At 39.0% G+C, this 26,076-nt stretch overlaps 1 protein-coding gene across 3 annotated transcripts in view; it reads right to left on the minus strand.

Moving 5' to 3' along the window:
- Positions 1 to 2,030: 2,030 nt before the first annotated feature.
- sema6cb (semaphorin 6Cb) overlaps positions 2,031 to 26,076 on the minus strand; it is a 163,273-nt gene continuing 139,227 nt past the window's right edge. Inside the window, exons 19-22 of one of the 3 annotated variants that reach the window (XM_008430892.3) lie at positions 23,754 to 23,812; positions 23,022 to 23,072; positions 19,029 to 19,106; positions 2,031 to 6,289 (exon numbers count right to left, since the gene is read on the minus strand). In XM_008430892.3, coding sequence (XP_008429114.1) covers positions 4,971 to 6,289; positions 19,029 to 19,106; positions 23,022 to 23,072; positions 23,754 to 23,812 — 1,507 coding nt within the window. In that variant the 3' untranslated portion in view covers positions 2,031 to 4,970. Of the gene's footprint in view, positions 6,290 to 18,950; positions 19,107 to 23,021; positions 23,073 to 23,753; positions 23,813 to 26,076 lie in introns of all 3 variants that reach the window. The other 2 variants (XM_008430890.3, XM_008430893.3) reach the window with 2 other exon arrangements.

Genomic DNA, 26,076 nt, shown 5'->3' on the forward strand with positions numbered 1-26,076 from the left:
CTTAACGCCTGCAGGGACACCATTAGTCAGCCTGAGTAAGCATGTGAGCTGGTATTTTACTGTAACAAGGTTTAGAGCTTCATTTTCTTATATAAAAAAAAAGATCTAAAACATGGCTCTACAAACTTCAGAGTTAATTTTAAGTTTTTCTTAGGAGTTAAAATTTTGTTTAAAATTGGGAGGTCAAACCTGTAGAACCCTTTTTATGCAGCGTAAAAGGTTTTTAGGATTTACACAGGAGGATAAAGATTTTAAAGAGCTTATTTTATCTTATTTAAATAGCATGTATTCTGGTTATTGCCCAACTCAAATCTAAATGTAATTGATATATTTTCCTTCTCGTTAAATCCACAGTTGTCATAATAAAATATCCAAAAGATCCAAGTAAAGCTGACGATAATTGAGTTTTACAAGCTCTCTCAAAAGGAAGAATGGGAGTGAAGTATTAAATAAATCCTTTAAAACACATCTATTTCATGCAATCTGTCTCCCAGATAATCAAACGTTAAAGTATCCAGTTGAAATTCAACACTGACTGATTTGTTCAATAATATTAGCCGTTTACACAGCCAAATGTTGCCAGTAGACCATCCACCAGGCATTGTTATTCCCTGTATGGTGCTATACTGTGCTGACAATGTGCCAGCTAATTACTGCCTAATGTGTCCAGCTTCTACAAATAGCTGGAAGCTGCAGCTGCACAGAAGGTGCGTAAAGAACGATACACCTGTACAGATTCTCAGTGCATCTCCACCAAAGCTGCTAATGTCTGTTCATGAAACATTCCTGCAATTTTCTGACTGTAATCTTTCTATTTAAACACCAACTTTTCAGATAATACAGTCACGATGGAGATTGCACTAAAGTTTCATCAAAATGGAGCACTTGTACAGTGAAGCTCTCAAAGATAGTGAAATATCTACTTTTAACATCCAACAAATTGCAAAATTTTAAATTCAAAGTGTTAATCCATTTATTGTTCCCTTTTTTGACATGTCTACAGTTTTATATAAATGCATGCTTTCGAATCTGTGTTATGAAAGAATCAAGTATTTATTTTGAAAAAATGAACACAAATGTCAAAAGCCAAAAAAATCTGTCATCAAATAAAGCAATATATCATCATTTGAAACAAATTTGTCCACTGGGTGACATTCAGACTGACCATAGAAGCTCTGAGCTTTTACTGCAAGATGGTTAACCAATTATCAAGCATGGAAACAAATGAGATGTCGACATCAAAAGTAAATTGCAATGTCATTAGAACACAACTCCATTTTACCCTCTCCATCCTTATGCAGACAATCCAATGCTTAGGGCATGTCGGTAGTGAAACACATACTCAACAGACATGACTGGACTTGATGTGTCACAAATGATGCTTCATTTGCTTAAGTTCAAACAAACTTTGAGTGCCAGTGGCCTGCAACTTTTAGATTTGTTTCTGCTTTAATACCCCTGAATGAATTAGTTCGATCATTGGCAGGACTCTGTTAATGACATCATGAAGGCGTAATCCACCCATTTGATTTGGGTTTCTTTGAGCAACACATCTAAAAGTTGCAAGAAACCATCCCTCGAGGACTGCAGTTTGAGATCCCTGCTATCGACAAAGACAAAATGTGTTCTTAGAAATGGTAACATTGATAACAAGCTAAGAAACACTTACACAAATGGTTCACTTCAATGTAAACTTTATAAAGCCAACTTGGAGCTAGAAGGGAAATGTATTGGATCCGTCTTCAATGCCGTGGTAGTGTCATCTCTGCTTTCATCTGCAGAATGTTTCAGTTATATTTACCAAAAGTTTAATCCAGACAGAACAGAGTAAATGTGAAGAGGACAAAACTTACCTTTTCAAGGATAATCATGATTCAGTGTTGTGCTTATGAGCATTGTCCCTTTAGAGCGCAGATGACATGATACTCTGGGACTAAAAGGCTCCATTGTGTGACATTGCAGACTGTGTAGGCATCACCTAGAGGCATCTTACAAGCATTATTCTGACACATTCACACTGAAGAGATTAGTCATATTTAGCATTTTATTTATTCCTATTATAAGAGACATATAATGGTATTCTGTGAGACCAAATTTATAAGAAGTCAAGAGGCATAGCCTGGAAATCAAAGAGAAAAACATAATACTGAAATGAGATCCCGCCCAGAGATAATGTATTTACACAAAATCAAATACTGACAGAGCTTTTAGAGGTGAGACTTCCACTTTTCATTCAACCTATGACCAGCAGGTTTAAAAAAAAAAAAAACATAACAGTTTCACTTCAGCAGTGTAGCTGCCACAATTCCTGTTATTATCCTATCATATGTTGTTTGAAATGGTGTTTAATGATATCCAAATGAGCCCTGTTTTTCTTTCATCTTACAGAATAATTGGTACAAATATTAAACTCTGCCTCTCCGGTTTCATTTTCCATAGCAAACTTAACTCAGTCAGAAAACATTCATCTTTGAGGCGGTAAATGGCACATTGATAATTTTTACGAAACTGATCATGGTTTCAGTCAACCTTGAGTGCAGGGACTTTTCTGAAAGGTCCATCAGTGGCGGGTTTGGACGGGTTGATATATCTGAGGCAGAGTCGAACTGCGGCACTCTTTCTGATGTAAACCCTCAAAACAAGAAAGACTTTTGGCAGCATGTATCCCAAACAATTCCCAGCAGTTTATACAAGGAACAATCTCAGCTTGTCGGATCAGAGAGTGTTGCACTTCTGTGGGATTCTTCTCTGCATTTTTAAAGATGACACAAAAATCTAAACCTGAAGAAGCTGTGGAGCTGTTTTCTTATTTTCATGAAAAAGAAAAAAACAGTAACAGGACATTGGAAAACAGCTGTTTCACAAATAAAAGCTAAATGCTCAACAGAATCAGAAAGTCTCAACTTTATGTTTAACCAAATGAGATACCTGTGGCTTCTTCTATTGTTGCCTTATTATGGCTCAAAATTATTCATACCCCTGGCAGATTTAGATTCAGAATTATTTGGATTCAACCAAGAAGTTTTCTTTCAAGAAGAAGACAATTAAACTTAACTGAGGAAACCAAAAGATATTTCCAACATTCTCAAAGTTCAATAAAATAATCCTTATTGGGATTACAGCAGGATTTCTGTGTTATTTTGGTAAATTATCTTTGGTGATGAGCTCAAAGTCTTTGAGGTTGGAAAGACTCCTTGTCATCACCATAATTGTTAGGCCCCTCCATATTTTCTAGGATTCCCACTGGGCAAATCCAAACTTATTACTTTCAACCAGAATAAATATGTTTGGGAAATAAAACATTACATTAAACCTAGATATGCCACAGAAATTGATGTTCATGGGCTTATATGTGGAACTTTGAACTTCACCTTTTTAAACTTAAAAAAATAACACACAAAAAAACAAACGCTTAAAGCAATGGCACTTACAGGAAAGATGACCCAATACATAGACAGTCAAACATGAATGTCTTCAGTCTCAGGCTGTGCATTATCTTTGCCCAACACTCCTCCAAAACAAGCCTCCAAGTCCAACAATTTAAGAGAGAAAAATCAGGACAAAATGAAGCCGTTTCATTCCAAAACACTGCATGAGTGCAAAAATATTGTCTTTTGTTTATACATCTTCAAATTAAAAATGGCACGTTTTCAAAATAAGTCTTGGGTAAAAAAAATATTACTCCAAATATGCAAAACATAAGACAGTTACTAAGAATTTATCACTACCTTTAGGTTTTGTCCAATTAGGTGACAAGAATATATTCTGGATCTTTCATTCTGGAATGAAACTCTTCACATAAACAATAGTGGCAACGGTAGAAAATCAAACACCTACAATATACTGTAGCATAGTAGCCATTTGAGCCCCTTGCGTTAACCCTCCCGCAACCCCAGTTAACACACTATTATTAAATAAGGCACACATTTACACATACAGTTAAAATTTGGCTAGTAATTAATTCTTTATTTACAACCAATAGCCACAAAGTTAATACCTAGAATAACTGGAGTCCATTGTTGTTGCGCTGTGTCATGTTTGTCATGTTTTCTAGGTCCAAAAGTATGTAGTCTTGTTTATATTCCTTTTTTTAAGCACCAATCTTAATGAAACATCCTTAGGAACATTAATGGACCCAAGTTTGTCACTTTTGACATGACATCAGCTGAGAAAAGAAAATGAGGGGAAATAAGTCAAGGGAATCTGGTATGGAGATGTATTTTCATTGTATGTGCATGGCTAAAGTATCTTCAACCAGCTGTCGAATTTTGTTTCGGCAAGGTTTGGTGTCTCCCATTTATTTCTAGGCGAGAAGGTTTGGTATGGCCAAACAGAGTGTACAAGTAAGGCAAAGACAAACATACTTTCAGGGGAATTTGTTGAATTTTCACCACAGGTTACAAATACTGCATATGTATATGTATACATATACAGTGTGGATATAAACACACATATACTGTATATACACACACATGCATAATATAAACACATTCGAGGGTGGGGTGGGAGGGGACTGGATACAAACACTACATCAAAAAAGGTTAAGCAAAAGCATGAACTGAAGCATTGCAGGAGCCTCTGGCTTTTAAGTCTTCAGGATGAGTGATGAGTCAAGTTTTGTCCTTCATCAACTTGTCCAAAAGCTGAGTTGCATTGTAAATCCACATTGAGGACATTGGCAGCCTAATATAACAAGGTGGCATCACGTCACCAAGGTCGGCAGTTCTATAATTAGCAAGAAGCTGAACAATACCAATATGGTACAAAGATATTTGTTGGACAAAACAAAACGAAAAAAGCAGAAATAAGTTTGGTTGAGGCTTTTGTCCACAGTGAGACTTGCTACCACGCAATTTGTTGTATTGTCTGATCAGGGTCTGCAACCTCAAACCCAGAGCATTTCAACAAAGAGAAGTTCCTCACGGATGACATAATGAGAGCAACTTCCTCTAGTCCAGGAGGCTCCTTTCTCAGTAGTTGTACTTGCCCTGTTCGTTAACTGGGGATGTGGCAGGTATGAACAGGGGTTTTGGAGGGACATCCGGTTTGAGAGAGGTTGACCGGCGGACGATTGCGCCTCGGTGCTGGATATCGTGCTGTTCACCAGTATAGCTATGCTGGCGTGCGAGGTACCCATTTGGGATGAGGGGATAGTGAATCTCGCAAGCGCTCCCTGTAGAGTTCATTCGTGCCAAAAGTGGTGGCGGCTGGTGAGGTCCGCCGCTTCGTTGGCTGAAGCTGTGCTGGCGGGGAATCATTCCTCCGCCGCCTACTGCACCTACACTGGGCATTTTGGTAGCTGCAGAAATCAGCGAGTGCCGCTGGGAGGAGTGCCTCCGCTCCAAAGTGGACTGATGGTGTGAGGGGATGTCAGGAGGAACATCCATGCGGCGGGTGAGACTGTCCCGGGGAAGGGTGGATGAGCTGTAGTAGGGTGCCGATTCTGTCTCAGGAATCTGAGGCTGAATTCGGTTGGCAAAGACGAGTTGTCCACCACCTCCACTGGCCATCAGGCCTGATGGGCTCATTAACTGAGAGGTCTTGCTGCCGTTTGGATCATGAATGTGTTTCAGCAGCTCATCCAGAGACGTAACCTCCATCACCTTCTGAGGGTAGCTGGGGTAAGGCTGAGCTAAAACACGCTCAACATTGTGGATTTTGCGTTCCTCAGGATGCAGGTGACCAACTACTGGATGTCCGTTGGACAGGCCATGGGAGTAAGGGAAAACCTGCTGGGGAAGCAGGGCTGAACTGGGCCTGGAGCTTATGTTATGAGACTTTGGTTCCTTTGCATTGTTGCAGTTCTGGTTCTTCTCCCACTGGTTCTTAAAGGCTTTCATGCTTTTAATGGGGAGTTCTGGGGTTGAGTCTGGTGTAGGTAAACCAGATAGCTCTGAGGAAGGATGGAGGTGATGATGGTGAGGATGAACCAGATCCCCCATTGTCATTCCATGATGACCAAATCTCCTTGCTGGGTGATGCTCCTTACCATTGGTAAATAAGGAGTTGTAGATCTTTGGAGATGATACCTCCAACTTGTCTTCTTTACTCTGGCTGTCCAGGAGACCATTGAGCTTGGCCAGACTCCGGAGAGACAGAGCATGTGGGATTGGGGCTTCTGGATCCTTTGATAATTTTTTGGACTTGTGACTTGTGTGGTTACAGTAGCACGAGACGAGAAACCCAGAGACAAAAGCTCCAAGGACGAAGGCCACCAAAACACAAGCGATCAAAAGGGTGTAATGGACGCTGTGATTGGTTCGGTCCAGCTCTGGGGGTCGTCTCACACCTTTAAAATGAAAAACAATTGAGAAAAAGTCATTTCAGATTGAGATAAAATACAATAAAAAGAAATAAAACTCTGAAGATTTAGTATTTCAACTGGGACAGACCGGCTGTATTTACAAGGGCTTCTGTATGTGAGAAACAGCAAGGGACAGGTGTTTGAACTAACTTCTGGCCTCTTCTCCTTCAACTGTTAACAGATCAATACAACCTGCTTTTCTAGGAACAGTGCTTCCCTTCAGACTGGCAGAGGCTAAGAGCTCCTCAGCTGGAGAGAAATTAGCTTTGAGATGAGTTAGAGCTTTAAATATTGATGAAAGCACAGCAGCAGGAACCTAATGTCATTTTCACAGACTGATTTCCAATGTGAGGATCAGGACCGAGAGCACCTGGTTATGATGAACGAGCCAAAAATAACAGCTTCGTCCAATAGTTCACAGAGTGTGGTGACTTTGCCAACATGGACTAAAATGAGGTTGTTATACTTTTCTTAAAGTCATTGGGGCATTTGTGGAGCATTGCACTAAAATCTCAAGGCTACTGAGATGAAGTAAATCTACCATGTAAATGTGTTGGGCTGTTGTGACCCTCGCACTGTGTTTGCCTAATGGCGTGAAAGGCAGAGATGATTGAGAAGAGTGAAACCTGCCACCTCTCATAATCAGAGCTCATTTGCAAAAGGCTGCTGCCATCTGTGGTGTCAGGCCCTCCTTTCCACCCTTAATGACAGTTTCTGTGAAACTGATTAGTCTGCAGCAGGAGGCTGGCGGAGAAGCAGTGAGATGGGAAGGGGGAGGAGGGATGCAGGTGTTGCAAACAAAAAAAATATACAGTTAATGAAAGCTTTGCAGAAGAAAACAGAAAACAATTAAGTCTAATGATACCTTATGAGATGCATAAAATGATGATGGTGGGGGTAGTTTGATAATTTGGTCTGCATTAGACTTTAATGTGTTTATTTCAATAAGTAACACAAACTTCCCGTTAAATAAATGTCTCATTTATTTGGAAATCTTATTTGAGCTCACAAAACCTAAGAAAAATTGTAGAATTAATTATCTGATTGCATATCAGTTTTTGGCAAACTGGTTTAACGTGCCAATGAAGAGTAAATTAGTCTTTATCCAAAGGATGTTCATTATGTGAATTATAATGAATTTGTTTGTTGGATATGTAACAAACAAATACAAATTCATTTAAAATGTTAAGCAGTGACAACATTGACTTATAAATGACTTAAAAGGATGGAACAATTTGGACTAGTCAAAATTACCCTCACTGATAACTTGATATTCATTTGCTAAATATTTGACATTTTCATGTAGAATATATGCCAGATTGTTTTTATATTAATCGATTCTTTCTTCTTAAAAATAACTAGTCCAGTGCTCTAGTCCCACTGGCTGAAACACCATTCGAAGGCATAGCTGTTTAACATTTATGCTTTACAGTTTCAAAAGTGTTGCACTAATAAAAAAATCCACGTTTTCTGCATACAGTTTTGAGCTCCTCTCTTCCTAATACATGTTTGATTTTTGCTACGAGGATAAAAGTCATGATTACTCCTGATGTCCAGTCGATGAAGGTCAGATATGCCTAAATATTTAAATCTTTACAGTAAAGAGACTAGGGTTGCTTTTTGTGTGGTCTTGATTCAGCTTGAGCTTTGCATTTCTGTGGAAAAATATAAAATATGTACAGCTAAATTTGACGTTGATTTTGTTTTGTTTGTATTTCCTTTGCCCACCTGTGTGGGCCTGTTAATGAAATATGACCACTTATGATCTCTGACAAAAAAAGCAAAGAGGCCATGGACTTCCTGCTTCTTTATTGGAGTCAGATAATCACATTTTCTGAAAGTTGCCTATGTGTAAAACAGAAAACTACTTTAAATGGTCAGTTGTATGAACTGAATGAAGATTTAAACAAAATCTCATTTCACCACCAAAAGGTTGAAGACATATGCATATGCATGAACTTGTAAATATTTGTGGGATGTATATACTTTGTATGTCAATTCCTTTTATTTTACGACTCCAAATTGCGGTGAAATCTTTGCCTGCCAGATGCCCAAACATTTGCATGCATCTGAGATGCTGAACAGAGAATGTTTGACTCATTCGACTTGATACAACTCCTTTAACTCTCAAACTCTCAAACGTACAAACAGATCAAATCTAATCTCATTTTTTCCAACAAACGGCGTCTGACACCCTTGAAATAATCAATACGGCAAGACAAGAGGGCTTTAATTTGGCAGATGACGTGGTGTTAAGATGTGATGGAAATCTAATCATCAGGTGCTTTCCAGCTAAGATGTTGCCATGCACTGCCACCTCTGAATGAATGATTTAAACAGAAAGTTTAATTAAAAGTTTAGAATTCTTGGGTCATGTATTCCTATGACTGCCCCACATTAAGAAGTCATAAATCATAATTGTACTGAAAGGAGTGAAGTGCCATCAAGAGTGATGCTGATGATGAGAATACTAATACATCAAATTTTAATCTTGCATGATTTTTGCCTCATTACAATAGCAACCAATCAGCTCTGAAGCCTCTCTGAGCTTCAAAGATTTTAGATCTAACTGATCGGGGTGCCGGCGGTGATGCTGACCGCATGAGATGGTGAAAATCTGCTCTCGTCTCAGTGTGTGCCTGGCTTTAGTCACCCTGACGTCTCCCTGGGCTCTGTGAGTCATCTGCTCCCACTGGACCTCAGCACCACCTCCCTAAACTGTAGCTACAGGCCCGTTGAGGTGTTCCTCCTGGTTGAAGGCTATGACTCAAGTGGCACAACAGGAGGGGGTGAAACACGCAGCAGAGGTAAACAAAACCCAAGCTTATGAACAGCCTGTCACAACATGTTTCATGAGCAGGCTGGATGACTCCATCAAGGGCTATGTGGGACATATGGTGCCACCAGCCACAGTGAAATTAATACCCTGGGAGTGAGGAAAGCAGCTAGCTGGCGCTATGGAAGTAATAGCCACGTTTATCTACTAACATTGCATTCTCTGAGCTGCCACCTATGTTTTCACACAGTACACATGCGGCTCTGGTCACATATTTTGGCACCCTTCTTTAAGATATATTCATCTTTCACTGCAGCCAATTTTTATATGCTGGAAAATATAGAAAAAAGTTCAACTTTTAAACTGAGTGTAGATGTAAAAAATAAACATCCCAAGAAATGGCTTTTTTTTCTTTTTTTTTTTTAACAAATGTCAGGTTTGGTTATTACTACCTGTTGATGTGGCCATACAATCCTATCAGACGTTTTCAGGACCTTTGAATCAGAAACCGGCCCACAGTATGACAGATCATTCCTTATGCTGAACAGCGGGTATGAATTGATTTCCAATAAATTAATTATTTTTTCATATCCAAAACCCCTGCAGTGTTATTGAAAAGTTCAATCTCAGTCTCATCTTAATCACTGCTGCAAACCAACGATATCCCTGAGGGTCGATAACATTTTGAACTGAACTGAAGTGCTTAGTGAACCGTAGTCTTTAGCAAACTCCCAACATCTATATTTGTTATGGTAGGACAAGAAAAAAACAAAAAAAACAAAAAACTTTCATGCCTCCCCTAACATCAAGTGGTTGTTATGGAGATCTTGTGATCGGAAAAAGCCACTCATCTCTCTTAATGGTGGGCTTTAGATGTCTTTTTAGGCACGGATTACATCCCTGACTCCAAACATCTCTCCGCCCGGTTTTCCAAGACCAGAGATTTAACGAGGAGCAACAAAAGCAAATGAAGTGAATTAGCAGTGCTTGCCAACAACTGATGGTGTTGGCAGGACCCGTTACTGTGAAATATATCTGTTGTCTGGATCCTGAGCTGTTAGCATGTCTTAAGAGCATCATACAGCAACAGTCTTCAGTCAGAGGCCCCTTCAGATTTGTTGCAAGACTGACTGCTAACGGAGATCCTTCCTGCCCAAAGCATCCCCATCCACAGCATATCCTTGAAGATACTGCATTACATGAGTTATGATGGCATTAATATTCCCTTTAGAATCAATTAAGTATTTTTAAATTGATTTTATTTAACCTTCCTCATCATCCTGCAAACTGAAGGTGGTGGAAGGATGAGTATAGATCCTCACTGGCTTTGTGGCCAGTTACTTGAAGAAAAAGGCCGATGCAATTATTTTATGAAAAAAGATTATTTCCTAAGATAGTATTTTTCCCCCACGAAATAAATGTATTTAAAGGTTAGTTCCATAAAAGTCACTGCCACTGTATATAATTTTCTAAATCTGTTTATTCCCTTAAATTATCACTTTGAGGCCATATTCAATGCCATTTCTTACACTAATTTCACAAGGTTCAATCAGTGTTTACACAGCTTGTGAGTCAGTTCCTATACTATCATTATGATATTTCAGTGTCAACTCAACATGGTCTCTGCTCAGTGAAGGTTTAAAATAGCAATATCCAAGTCTGCCAAAAGGTGAAAAAGACAGATGGGCTGCGTGAGTTGAAGCAAAGCAGGGACGGTTTGAGAGAAACAGCCAGAAGGAAGAGATGAAGGGATGAAATTCAACATTGGTTTAAGAGCGACGCGAATGTGAGCGGACTCACAGAGCCAAGAAACAGAGGAGCGGAAGCAAAAATAATGAAAAAAGAGTGAAGATGGCAACCTGAGGAACAGAGAACAAAAGAGGGCAAGGAGGAGGTTTTAAAAGCAGAAGAGGTTAAGGGCTGAGGCAGCGTGAGAAGCAGAGAGACTTGATGAGGTGAATGACAGACAGTCACTCAGCTGGGGTTTGAACCCAGGTGCTCTGCAGCAACTGTGATCCACTATCAGGAAAAAAAATACTAAAATTTCCATAGCGCCGTAGGACGACAAGCACTCTGTGGCTGCATCCACACCGATAAAAATAGGCTGCGCGGTAGGCTATGTGAAGAGGAAGGGTTTCCACAGCAGTGGAACGTTGTGCCACGCTTCACTAATTGGTGTAGGTTTCTCTAAATGGAAATCTGCAGGTGATGAAATCTAAAAACAAAGTACAATGGAATTACCAAAATGTGTGATAAAATAAATGACTGCTGTCTTTGCAAGCTCCCTAATTGACTTCATTAACAATACAGCAGCCAGAAGCTCTTTCATCTGTGACACCAATTACAGCTAATTAGAAAAATTTGAAGTGTCATGCTTGCTTAATAGTGGGGACATTTTTTTGCATTTTGAAGGACAATAAAGCTTCACACGTCCATCAAACTGGAGTTTAAAATATTGCTTAGTTCTGAATATTGAACACAGTAAAGATTCCCAGAAAAAAAAGACAACATTCTGGTTCACACACAAGTCTTAGATTGTTCCTGTCTTGTCCCAGGGGTGTGTTTAAATGATGTGAAACCTGCAGAGCAATTTGGGTTCTATTTTTACAACTGAAGTGAGGATGTTCCAAAATAAGCTCTAATTAGATTCTGCTTCTGCAAGCTTACCAAAGAAGTGATTGTTCCATTAATGGGTACTCCATCCCAACGAGAAGCCGGAGAAACAATATAGCCCCAGGCTTTGCATATAAGTGTTTTTTTTCCCCTCCGCCTGCTAATGCTGAAGATTTATTTGTCCCACACATGGAAAAAAAACTATTTAATTGTTGAAGGAGACCCTGAGGTTGAAGATTCTAACAAATGAGCATGTTTCCTATTTTAAACCCCAGTTTAAAAAACAAAAAAAAAAGTTAGCAAAACTTCCAGCAACATGGTAAAGGCAACAGTTTTAACCAACTTGAGTGTTTGCAGAAACGCCAGAAAAAAGCTGTGTGGCAGTGTGAAAATACTCTCACTTACACAGAGAGTATAAGCTGCACATGTGCAGGATTCTGGCTGTTGACTTAGTAAATTCAATCATGTACACTTTTATTAGGAATTTGCATAATATTCCACCTCAGTGATCAGCCACTTAGATGCAGTTCTAAAAAATAAGAACGCAAGTAAGGGTGATATGGTGAAATTGAACACATCCATTCCGATTGAAAAATTATTGTAATCAACACCTCATTTAATTCTGGTGTGTGCTCATGCATACACAGTAAATATTTCATTACATATTTGATTAAATACTGGTAAATTAGCCACGCTAAAGTATCTGATGATCTGAACTATAGTAAATAAAGTTTCTGTATGGATGGCGTGCCTTGCTAAGGGATTCACACCTCTTCAACTTCTTCACATTTAGTAACCCTACAGCCACAAACTTCAATGCATTTTACTGCTAATTTAAGTGCTAGACCAGTGCAAGTTAGTGCAAACTTGTAAAGTAGGAAAAGGGAAATTGGATTTTAAAGGTCTTACAAATACAAATCTGAGAAGTGTGGAACGTCTCTTATGCAGCACTCTTTTCTCTAAAACCACCGACTACAATTCAGTGCAACAAATTGCCTTCAGAAGTCACCAAATTACTGAGTAATTTAATGTCATTATGAATGCAGCTGCTGTGTTTAAAGTTGCAGACGTTTGTTAGAGAACATTACATAAAGACCTGATATCTGTTGTTGGTCTGTCTTTGGTTTTTCATCATCTACATCCTTTCAGATAACTTGTATACTTTGGTATATTTTTAGAAATGATGGCCTATTGTCATTATTGGCATAGTGGTGGCTGCATCATGCTGTGGAGAAGCTCCTCTTTAATAGGGACTGGGAAACTGCTGAACGGTGCTAAATAAAATGCACTGCTGAAAACCTGTTTGCGGTCGCAAACAAGGATGCGGGTTGGAGTCCCCTCTGCTATTTTTATTTAATTTTTTGATGAGGAACCCATAAGCGCAGAACTTCGACTCAGCAGGAAATGTAATGTTTTTGATTGTTAATTACATGACTCTGTGTTTTTGTGTTTAATGGTGTAAAGCACTTTAAAATGCCTTGCTGCTGAAACGTGCTATACAAATAAATGTTGATTGATTGAAAACAATTTTGACTGGGATGAAGGTTCAACTACCTCTTACAATCTTTAAAAGATCCATTAAAGTCTGCAATTATGTTAAAAATTTGAGATTTTTTTTGCAAGGCATATCTTTGCTTTAAGTAGGACATCACTTTTAAAGAGGCAGTGTCCTGGTTGGTTTGGTAATCTTTGTTAATCCCCAAAATTAGAAAAATCTCAGACCTTTCAGGTTTTATTCATTAAACATTTGGGATATTGATTATTCAATTCAAGTTGACACCAAACTTGAATGTATTATAGTTTTCAATGTTTGAAAGTAAAAATAAACCTCTGAAAGCTGTCTGGACAGACTGCACACTAAATTTCATTAAACTGTCATTACTTCGATAAAACATCTCTTGGTTTTTTTTAATTGTGTGCCTCATTACATATTGGTAATGTACAGTTATCATTTATAAGGCAATAAACTAACAGAAGCACATGCAAAGTCCTTTAATATTATTACTACATGCAGCTGAAACCATAAATGAAAGGATAGATAGGCTGTTTATTTAGCCATTCAGTGGTTGGCCAAACAAACTGCTTCCAGTGCAACTTTGGCTGTCATTATTTGTATTCAAAGAGCAAAAAGTGGCACTGGAAAAACTGTGGCTGCACCAACCAACTTAAAGAGGCAGTTCATGCCAAAGCCACTCTCCTTAAACTTGAGCACCAATAAATACCACACAAAAATTAGAAAAGTAATAAAAAGAATCAAAATTTTGCCGTACAGTGTTTGCTTCAGAGTGAACTGCAGCTTTAAGAGATGGAGAAACTTGCAGAAAGCAGCTGCACAGTTTCAACCACCGGCTGTAAACTCAGTGAGGCAGATTATAAAAAAGATGAAGGAGAGGTTCAGTGACAGTCAATTCAACAAAGGAGGCAGGTACACTTAAAAGGGTTAGTCCAACTAAAAACAGAACGAAAGAAAGAAACGGAAAACAGGCAGATGAAGTGGGAGTGACACTCCCCAGAGGTCAGTGAGACTGATTGAAGAGTAAGGGGGTCAGAGCGAAGGGTCGGGACTTCTGCAGAGGTGGATTTGATCACTGTGGGCCCTGCGGACTTCAGCGACACTCAGACCTGGGTTTAAATAGCTGACATAAAAAACTATTTTAGTGGCTATTATGGAAAATGAAGAGCTTGATATGTGCGATGCTTTTTAGGTTAGTTTTTACTGCATGTCTTGAGTTGTGCTTTTGCAGATGCCATTTATAATAAAATGTAAACTGCTGAGGCTGAGCTGCACGGATGGAAAGTGCTCCAGTGCTGCACGGCCTTTAATGGGCACCATAATACTGCGGATGATGATTTGGGTGGCTCACATTAGCAGAGGTGTTTCAGGAGTAAGACGTACGTCTGTACATCAGGGCTGGCTTGTGATAAATCATGTAGAGGAGACTGTCAGTGGGTCGGTGTGGATGGATAAGCTTGGTGAAATTGATTTGATTTTCATTTAACTACCATAATGAACATGTTCAGAATATGTATCATGAGCTTCTAAGATTTAAAACTGTATTAAATATTTTAACATTCAATTTTACTCTGAGCACTTTGAGAGGTAGAAGCTTATCTTAAAGGGACTATGACACAAAAAACAAAACTGCTGTAAATGTGGACTTATGGGGTTAGGGTGAGCAATTTCTTTTAGCGCTATATTAAAATAAATTCATTTTTATTTCTTTACAGATTTATTTATGTTACAATAGTAGATACAAACTTTTTAAAATACATTTAACTGATGAATTTTCTTCAATCCATAATTTCTTTTTAAATCTGATCAGAAGTTTTACTAACTTCTAATTAGTAATGTGTTAATATTTGTCATCCTGGGGTATGAATATGATGTGACACAAGTCACCAAGTCTTGATAATAACCATTAAATAACATTTACATTTCAATCTGTTGCTTGTAATTTATGTCGGGAAACAACCTTTTCTGTCCTACCATCACAAATGTAAATGTGTGATTTGTTAAATGTTCCTGAAAGATAAAAAATTGGCTATTTGGCAACAAAACCCTCAGCTGGGTTTGGCAACAGAAAAAGAAAAAAACACCCGATGCTGGCTGTTGAGCATGGTGGAAGATCTGTAATGCTGTGGGCTTATTTCTCCTGGGAACATGATTAAAGCAAAATTAAAGCTTGTTTTTGTTGCTACATTTTTTTAAATCTTAAAACCAGCCTGAACATTAAGTAAAGGTACTGCCAACAATTCACGGTAGGCTGTTTTATTTGTCAGACCATGTGAGCGCCACAGGTTCTTCAAATGGAGACACCACATCGAAAACCACACAAATTGGTGCCTTTTTCCCTGATGAGACTGAAAGTTTTAGATATTTTCAGGGTGGTTAGAGGGGATCTACAGTCTCAGCTAAGTGACTGATGATCCAGGCTGTGTCTGTTGCCATGGTCTTTAGATGTATAAATAACTCTTTAGAAGACTGGCTGGCATCAATGTCCCCCCTCAGGAAACCAGACTCTCCTCATGAAAAGGTTCAGACTGAGTTCACTCCCGGCTTTCCTTCTCTACTCTTTTAATGAGACAGAAAGCACAAGGTTGACTTGTCTCCATCATCATCATCATCATCATCATTATCTCTCTATTGCTGGTTAGATAAATTAGCAGCTAATCCCTTTTTTGTCCAGTCTAATTGACGCTTGCTCATCTAAACTCCAGATAGAGGGAGGGAAGGGAAAAGTTAAATCCTAATAGAGGTTTGGAGACAGAGGGAATGACTGAACCAGAGAGCGCTAAAACTTTTAAGTCCTAATGCGCAGGTTTCTGGGTTCACACAAAGTGAACAGGTGGGTGTATTCCCCAGTCAGAAGCAGTTCTACTGCAAACTGACTTCTGGCCTTTTTCTAAATAGCAGCAAGTCAGCAGGTTCCTGGCCTTTCCTCTATGTTTGCAGTCCTTTACATAACATAAAGCAGCTGTGCGCATTTGAGCTTCATGTATTTATACTGGTACTCCTACAATAAATGTAGATGTCTGTATTTGTATCTTGGTTCATTGAATGTTGTATAAGGTGCTGAAATGGCATAAAGCAAGTTCACACATTTGAGTGAATATTTTTTTACCCTTGAGAGATGACAGGATGTTTTTGACTCTAAAGAGTGAAGAGAGAATTTAGCAGTCTGGAAACGTGGTTGTCACTAATAGGCTGATAATCAATTCAACAACTACATTTTTCAGTCAAGAATTACGGCTCCCTGGGAAAAGTTAAGCATAGTAGAAACACCAGAGCTTAAAATCTAAGTTAAATGATAAAGTCATCTTGTTTAATCTATTTTGATCCTCTTTTAATCTTTAAGCATGTTTCTTTTTTTATTTGTATCTTGTGCATATTTGGACATTTTCAATAATATTGACACAATCAGGCTGAGGATTAAGTTTTTTATGTACTGAAGAGACGAGTTGCTCCATTTCCATTTTTATAACTACCATCTCTTTATCTTCTCAGCCACAGTTTATCCTACACCAAAAAGGGACAGATAAGAAGCAAAACTTTCCACTTTATAGTTTTTTATTTTATTGACAAATCACTCTGTGAATCTGCTTACAGTTTACACTACTAAGAGTAGATTCTAAAATCTAATTATGAAAGTCAATTTATGTTACAACTTTTACGATAAAAGGGTTACAATGTTTCGCTGTTTTACCACAGTGGTCATTTTAGCCTCATTTGACTGCAGTGCTGGGCAACTTTTATTTTCAGGAATGTTTTTCCCCTTGACCAGCTGGTTGTTCTATTTTTTGGGGCTTGTCCACTCTGTGCTTCCTACTGGGCCACCTTGTTTCTGCTCAGAGACGTGTGACACTGTTGAAATGTTATCTGGTTAAAAAACGGACAAGAAAATAGCAGGGTAGGAATCCCTCTTAGAACATGGATGCTGTTCCTTCCAGCCCAGCGCCTCTCCCTGATTATCAACACAGCCATCCGGCTCTCCTGATTGAAGCGCCAGTGTCACAGTCTCTGGCAGAAATAGATTGCACTGCTGCGTACACTATATCCTATCCCACACTCTCCCTGCACTCATGTTTTCTGACTGCTGGGTTCAGATTCCTGCTGGTTATTTATTTGTTACGGACTTTTCTTATTTAGGTCTTAGAAACTCAACATTACAGCCACATAGGCCGTCTGTGTGAATGAGAGCTTCTTTTATTTGCTGAGGTTTGTGGTCTTGTGACATGGTCTGTGTGTCCACACAGCAGCAATAAGACCTGTAAACGCTGAAATAAGAGGCCAAAAAAGTTTATATCTCTCAATATAATCTTATTGAGGTAAAAAAAACTTGCTAATGTCACAGTAGCTACGGACAAAAATGTTTAATGTTTAGTTTATAACAGAGCAGTCCAATATTTGGCCTCAAATTGGCAAAGGTGCTTTATTATTCAATGCAATGGACTTTTGGTGGACTGCAGCAACATCTCGACACAAATTTAGTCTTAAACTGAGCCAGGTTGTTGAGAAGCTTTTACTGAATTTTCTTCTTAAAAGCTTTCTTTTTTTCTTCCTAGCCTTCTAGTAATCGATTTTATGAAACACCTTTTTTCACCTTTATGGTACAGATAATACAACAGAGCTCTGGAGGTTTCCTGTCTTCATTAACAAAGAAGATTCAGTCAGGAGAGATTTAAGCCAAGCATAAGAAAAAATAACATATGTTAGTATAGCATATTTCTGTATAACTGTCTCGTAATAGAGAATAGAGAAGGACAGGGGAAGCAACATCTTTCAGACAGCTTGAGCAGCTTGTACAGGAAGAGTGGGCCAAACCAGCTGTTAGAAAATACTGACGTCTCGTAGTGAAGTGCAGACCTCGCTTGTTGGCAGCGACTGTTGCAAAGGTGCAACAACTAAATACAAAATTAAGGCTACCATCTTTGTTGTTGTCTGTGGCATTTATGATTTTTTTTTATTTCAGGTAGTTCTGTTTCCCTAGTAAATTTATAGCAGCAAACTCAATTTTTGGTATTTTTGTTTTCCAGTTTATTGCAATATTTGAAGGAGGTCTCTTCTACTTGATTAGTGGAGTTTATTTGAGACAACACAGGTCTGTTTATATCATGAAATTTGCTGAACGAGAGTTAAAAACACTGAAACGCACCAGATTCCTTTCGGAAATTTTGAGTGCATTGGACTCACGGTCAGCTTTCTCTGGAGTCATGTTTAACTCTGCATGTGAACAATATGCTCTTCAATTTCCACACACTGAGCTGGAAGTGAGGCTGGCTGGGAAGTGATGCATCTCAGCATGTAACGCTGAGACTAATGAAGTATATGGGTGATAAAAGTTAATTAGCGATGCTTTCTGCCATTCACTGAGATTGAGAGTTAAGTGTTAGTGAGCTAATCGAAATGATTGTTCACCCTGGAATAACATTTTCATTCATTAGCATGCATACCACCACTTGTATCCCTGAACGGCCCCAAAACAGCAGCCGATTTCTGGGCACTAGTACTCAACATTATCCCTCTCATTAAAAAATGATTTAAAAAACTTCATATGTTTAGAAAACATGGATATTTCACTTGATACAGAGGAGGAAAACATGCTGTAAACAGGAAACTGTTGCACCAGAGTGAATCACTATGTAGTTTTCTTTTTTTAGGTTAGTCTGGTTAGAAGTGTGCAATTAGACGATCAGGGCCCAGCAGTGCAATCCCCTGCAGGTCAAAGTTCAAAGAGGACGCATGTCCCTCCCCCTTACCCTCCATTTCCACACTGATTGGCTCTGAGTCAGGTGACCCTTGTTCCCCCACAGGGGGAAGGCGATCAGGACCTGTACCTCTTTCAGAGTCACCTGCCTCCTTTGGGAATGCCGCCCCATGATGGGTGGTGCTGGCGCTTGTGGGTGTGGTCTTCCCTGTGGTTGTAGCGAAGGGGGAGGAGGAGGAAGGGAGGGCAACAGAGCGAGTGATTAGTGAAATGTGACACAGCGTGGAGAATAAACTTTAGAGAAATGAGGATGAGTCCTGAGTGGAAAAGAAACCTTCACCCTGTAACGATGAGCAACATGATGATCACACAGAGCAGAAGTTAATGAGATCAGATCAGAAGTTTTCTCCTTACCTTCATGGGATATTTCTATATTTTCGAACAAATAAAGCTCTGCAGATGCACGAAGAACAAATCCTCTATGACCAGTTGTTTCTTTAATACAGGAGACACTCTTGCAGGTGGTCTAATATTAGTACCGGGGCATATGCATGAGTTTCAGACTCGTTCAAGTAAAATAATAAGCAGCTGTTACAGACATCAGCTCAGCATTCGAAGCAAATTGTCCCTTTCAGAAAGCTGATAGGAGCACCAATAAACCACGTTAGATGTGGGCTTAAGAGGAGTAGTAGTAGCAAATATTCCAGATGGAACTCAGAAAGATTTTTCTTTTCCAAGTATACATCCTTTATGCTTACAGATAAACAAACCAATTTAGATTTTTCTACATTTTGCAATGTAGAAAGCTGAGGAAATGGTCCCTGTGCAATATTCAATAAGGCTGTTAAATTTGTGTGCAACAAAGGCATCTGTGAATGAAGGAGAAGAGAAGAACTAAGTTTTCTGTCTCACCTGACCCTCTAAAGGAGCTCAGAGCACACGGCTGAAAGGTGAGATGTTGTCAAATCCTGGTCTACCAGGTATATCCTGAAGTATATCAAGGTAATGTGGTGCATTGCATGTGGTCTCAAGTATCAAAAAATGCACCCAGATAATACATTTTTTTGTTTATTTCTTCAATAACATGTCTGCATTAAAGAGTAACTAAATGTTTTTATCCAGATAAGGTTTATAAATTGATCAATAAGAGTGTTATGTTTATGCTCCTGTGGAAATGGGGACATCTTTATGTAAACTAGTTTAATTCTCCAATATCTGGGTTCATGTGCACATCGCAGCCTGACGTTCAGGTATAAAGCCACCTCACTCTGTCACATGCCTCCGTGGCGAGTCAGAATATGGAGCTGCAAGTATTGTTCAATAGTATTTTTCAAGTTAGCATTTTATTACTCGTGAGTTAGCATATTATTTAGCATAATATGTTGAGTTGGTGTCTTGAACCAGCGGCATCAACTGATGAGGCTAAGGTTTGCTAGGCTTCATACATCCTCCCTCAACCTGCCGTGACAAGGGGGATGAAAAATCCTCTATTTCAAAAACCTGATCTGTGGTTAAACTCCCAGTGTCGCTCTGGACACTCTCCATGTTTCAATATGTCAAATTACACTACGCTGTCCCTCGTTCTTACCCCCTCGGCTCATTCACACACGTAGCCACGCCCCTTAGTGTATCTTGGCTCCACCCACTTTGGTGGAATTTTTCAGAATTTATCAGCTATGGTTATAGATCAGGTTTACTTCTACTTTAAATCAAATCATCTCTGTTGCTCTGTGATACCAGCCTGTAACAATATGTCGCAATTTTAATTTTTCTTTCACATAATTGTATTAACCCATTCTGTCTTTACATGTCTTACCCACCAATATAAACTCCCGTCTTTTCTTGCACTGACTGCAAAACATTTTTGTCTACTTGGTTCTTGTCGTTTGGTAGAAAAATCTGCTCTGAGAGCTGGCATGTTGAAAGACATCACATCAGCAGAAGAAAGATAATGTTGCCCAGGTAACGTCATAGACAAGAAGAGCTCGGCATAAAAGAAATCCATTTAAGAGTTACCATCCAAGCTTATTCCCAACTGTCACATTGGAGCAGACAAGCACACGAATAAGACATATGCCAAGAAACATGCTGGGCATTATCTGCCACAGTCCTTGTATTATTAACCAAATTAATTTCAATGACACACTCCACGTCTCGACTGAACCGAAAGCTTTCTGTTGTCTTTAAACTGCAGTGAGCAGCATGCTGCTTTTGGCTTGGCCCTAAAGTACTAATAAGCCAGCAGTAACGTTAGCATTCTGCAGCACTGACACTCAGGCTGGAGGGAAAGTGATTGTTTCCTTCCTCGCTGTGAGCCAGTTGACAGTGTTCACTCTGAATGAGGTGCCCCGTCACTTCACCATCTGTGCTGGGCAAATTAAAAACTCACACCACGGGGTGTTTGGCCCCGGCAGCGCCACTACCTCATCATGTTTATAGTCTATCAGAATTACATTTTACAAAAGTTAAATCTTATAAATCCTATTTTTTTTTCCGCAAGTATCATGAGAAACAAGATCAGAAAGTTCATTTACACGATCTCCTCTGCCTGCTGTGATTGTGTAGGTGGCAGAAGCATAAAAGAAAGACATGAATCCTGTATGTGGTTTTTTTCTTTAAAGGAAACAGAATCCCTTGTGATAACAGCTTTGTTCGACATATGGAGCATTTTATTGTCTCGAAAAGCCAATAATTGATCTTTTGGTGGCGAGACTTAAAAGGCTTTTTGTGGGAATCACTGCGGAAAAAAAAAAAAAGAAAACACAAAACAATTAGACAACATTTGAGGATCAGGCTGCATGTTGAGCATTTCAAACAGTGCTGTGAAGCATCTTGGTGGTGAGAACCCAGCAGGATTAAGCTGTAGGGTTGCTCATCAAATCTTGCTATCGAGTGAGAGGCAATTCCTCCAGTTGGGAGGCTTACTGAGGGGCTGCAGTGGTCCAGAGCGAAGGCTTTGGCAAGAACAAGGCCTCTTTTCAGACAACATGGTTCATCTGAGCTATAATGTCTGTTATCTTCTAACATGATAGGCTAATCTAATCAGCTGCAGAGATGAGGCATTATATGCTATTTGAAAATAAAACTTAAAAATCCCTGAAAAATGACGCATTGGGAGCTTTAGATGTAAATATAAAGGCAAATGTTGCATTGTGAGAGCATCCGACGGCGCCGCCTCCGTCTCATGAGATATCGCCAGCCTCGCTGCATTTTGCTTTCCATTCCGACTTTGCCAGGAGCTGCTCAGTCTGGCTGGCGGGAGAAGAAATGGGACGTGACAGGGATGATGATCTTTCTTGATACAGGGCATTAGGCAGCTTGGCCAGCAGAGCTCCTGGTCCATCAGAGGAGTGATGCCCCACACAATGGCTTCAATGTTTAAACTGTCAAACTGGCAGAGAGGGAGAAGAGGCTCCGGCCATTTAGCTGCCTCACTGGAATATTCTGAAACCTCCCACATTGTTAACTTTAACTATGCTTACATTCTGGATATGAAAGAGAAAAAAACTCATCCACTTATAGAGAGGAAGTAGGTTTGAAGTTTTTCCAAGAGCACATCGGCTCTGAGGATTAATCTCAGAGCTGATTATGATCATAAACATTTTTGTTAGTTTGTGTTTTGGTGGTTTAGCTAAAATGTAAAATTGTTTGGAATCTGGAAACAAGTCCATATTTAAAAGAAATCAGTGAGAGTTGTCACATTTCAGAATCAGTCTCACACAAAGGGAAGCCTTGACATTAGTTCTGCTTTTTTTTAAAGCTGTTTAGTCAGAATCTTTTCCTGAATCAAGTATTTTTGCTTCTTGAATCAAAATCAAGGAGCTTCTGAAATTAAATGTAAGGCAGAGGTGAATAAGGCCCAAAAATATTTTCAATTGGCTTTGAGGTTTTTGTATGTAATCACTCCAGAAATAGTTCTTAAGAAAATAATGCCCGAATCATTAGGGTCTCACTCCATATTTTCCAAAATGGTCATAAAAATATCATCCGAGTATCAGAGAGAAAAAAAAAAAAACAACAAAATATATTCAAATAATAAAATTAAATAAAACTCTGATGATCTGCATCTGCTAAATCAGCAGAAGCAGGTAAACAAAAAATAGAAAAAAATAAGTCCACTGACCAAAAGCTGAATCTAGTGCTGGGTTGTGCTTGCGTGTGGTCGCCAAGACATCTGTAGAGAAAGAAATACAAGTTATTATAACAAAGTATGATACGTTACTGTAGGTTCTTCCAACTTATATTACTACAGCATGTTTATAAGCAATTTTTTTACAACATTCAAAATGGTCAAAAAGGTTTGACACAAGGGCTAAAAGCACAGATGGCAAATTCAGTGGACAAAACTGCTTTTCAAACATCAACTTAAGTGCTACTTGAGTTGAGCTAAAGAAAGTCTCTGAAGAACTTTGGTAGTAAAGCGGCCTGATATGGGAATCGGCATATGCTGTGTATTATGATAAGCTGCAGGTTTTCCATTCATCCATGAGAAAGAGATGGCAAGCAGCAGTTGTTTGAAAGATACTAGCATCGTTCGGAGAGTTAAGTCGAAATTAAGCATCTGCGCCTGGAAAGCACACCAAAAAGAAAGTGACATCCTTTTGGTGCGTTTGGGACAGTTGCAGTGAGACTCATGAAACATAAAACACAACTTCAGAGCCTCAGTATGATCAACGCACTGTGATCAATTCACAAATACAGATACTTGGGATTTTGAGTAATTTCTCTGAAATTCGCTGAGGTATCATCATAAAAGGCACCAGTGACTTCCAAAGTGGAGGACTCCTTTTGCTACTTCAACGATAATCAGACAAAAACCTGCTGCACATTAAGACTGAAATGGACTCCATCTCACCGTGACAGGTATCAGGATGCTGATGGTAGCCGTTCTCCACGTCCTGTTCAAACCCGCCTCTGAACATAAACAAACACACACAAACAGCAACAAAGAAACTAGTCAGTAAATTTACATCAATCCATTTCACTGACATGTCCTTCCCAAACAAAGCACCTCTTTACAAAATTGATTTCACTCCGAGGACTGATTGGAGATCGGGAGGTAAGTGCACGACGCTACAATTTAATCTGTTTTGTGTCTGGCGAAGGTCAGCGCGTTTCTGATGTTGGGACAAAGGGGCACGAAGAACCGAGGGGAAAATCTGCCATTAAATTTGCCATCAAGGATGCAGTGCAGATCATAAAAGTTTATTTTTGAGGAGTTGTAGTTTTCTGGGGCGACTTCTTCCCAGTTTACTTGTGCGCAGCACTTTTTGTAGCTGCATCAAGGCTACCACTGGTAAAATTGGTACCTACAGTTTCTCTGCTCTGCAATGACGGTTTCAGTGTGTGATTGTGGAGTGTCAGAGAAAAATAGTGCAGAGACAAGTGTGTTGATCCAGAGCTACTGTGTTGATCCAGAGCTACTGAGAGAAAAACCTGTCATTTACCGATGATATTTATGGAGACGATCTTCCTTCTGCTGAACCTCCTGCTGTTAATGGCATCAAGAGATTATACAGAGAGTCGTATATATATCTACAGGAAACAAACGCGCAGACATGGGAGGATTACTGTCACAACCTCTTTAGTAGTTTGTTTATCATGGATTTTGACATGAAGAAATTGATACTATTTGGATACTCAAGTGTTGAGCATTAAATTATTGACTAAATAATGCACTACTTCTCAGTGACTGAAGAAAAATAAAATATAAATATTTTCTCTACAAGACATTCAATAGTTATTGCATGTTTATTCTTCGATGAAATGCATAAAAAAAACCCAAAGCAAAATAAAATAACTGGTTTTTAGTCAACTTGATTAGAGAAAGCATAAAAAATAATTAAAACAAAAATGCATTCAGTGATTGTCAGAGATATCTATTTGCTTAACATGCAAATAGATTAAAATGCATCAAATAAATAAATATCAGTGCCTGCCTAATTAATCTTAGCCGCATATTCTTTGGATTAAATCTTATTTAACACCCAGAAACTGAGACACACTTCAATGAAGTGTTCTACTACAAATGGAAAAAAAAGATAAACTTTCACTGAAAAATTCTTGCCACTTTTATGCTGATGTTGCCAAAACATCAGCATAAAAGTGCTGATGTTTTGGCAAAGCAAAAGTGCGGATGTTTTCCCTAATTCACCTTCTGAACCGTTTCAAACTGAACAGAAAGCCTGGTAGCCAACTTTCTGCTGCGATGATTAAAACGAGTCTACAATTTTTACGCTGTTCTTCCTCATTTAAACGCTCAATCTTTCCCTTTCACATCCGTTAGAAATCGACGGCTCATCCAGACTCATCCGCTCGATGGTTGAGTAATAAGATTGAGTCGAGCGCCTTTAACCGTGGTGAGTTTCCCACCAATGCCAGTTATCCTCCCACACGGTGCATTGAACCAAAATAAAACAGACACAAACCTATAAACAGCACGAGCTCCAGTGTAATGATCCAGTATCCACTTTGTATAAGCATTCATGCACTCCTCTCCCCCTATAACAAACCAATTAGTATGTGCATTGCAGTATGGGAGAAAAGTTTCTCAAAAACTCAAAATTAAAAAAAAAAGTAGTAAAAAAACAATAATGCAGAAGGAAAAGCAAACAAACACCAGGCTGCATCTTAAAGACAGGTGAAGAGGTGTGAGCACTCTGATCAGCTAATCACTACTGCAACAAACACACCTTGTAATGCACTACGAAAATAAAATCCTTTAAATTAGCCTTGTGCTAAATATGAACATGGTTTAGGTCACGCTAATTTTACATTTAAGTGTAAAGTGTTGTAAAAAGAATGAAAAAAAAAAAAATGTCCTCAACTCAAATCTGTTTAAATCAAGATAAAAACATGTCGACCTCAGCATGAAGGCTGGGAACGTAATTTGACTAAATGTAGTGTATTGATGTTTGTAAAGGAAAAGCTGTGACGGATAGTGGGAAAGCATGTTCCCTTTATGTTTCAGAAAAACAAGACTGGATAGTGGTAATTGGCTCTCATAAGCAGAAAGCAGCTGAACACAAACATGATTAATTAGTTTTAATTCAATCAACTTTCTAAACAAGAAACCAGCTACCTCCCCTTTGTTTTCCCACTCTTTAGCTGGTCCTCTGCAGGTAACACTGCAATCAACATCATCTAACAATATTGGGCAGTATCTCCACATGGCATGT

Source organism: Poecilia reticulata, chromosome 16, assembly GCF_904066995.2.
Source record: "Poecilia reticulata chromosome 16, P_reticulata-male-v2, whole genome shotgun sequence".
Lineage (NCBI taxonomy): Eukaryota > Metazoa > Chordata > Actinopteri > Cyprinodontiformes > Poeciliidae > Poecilia > Poecilia reticulata.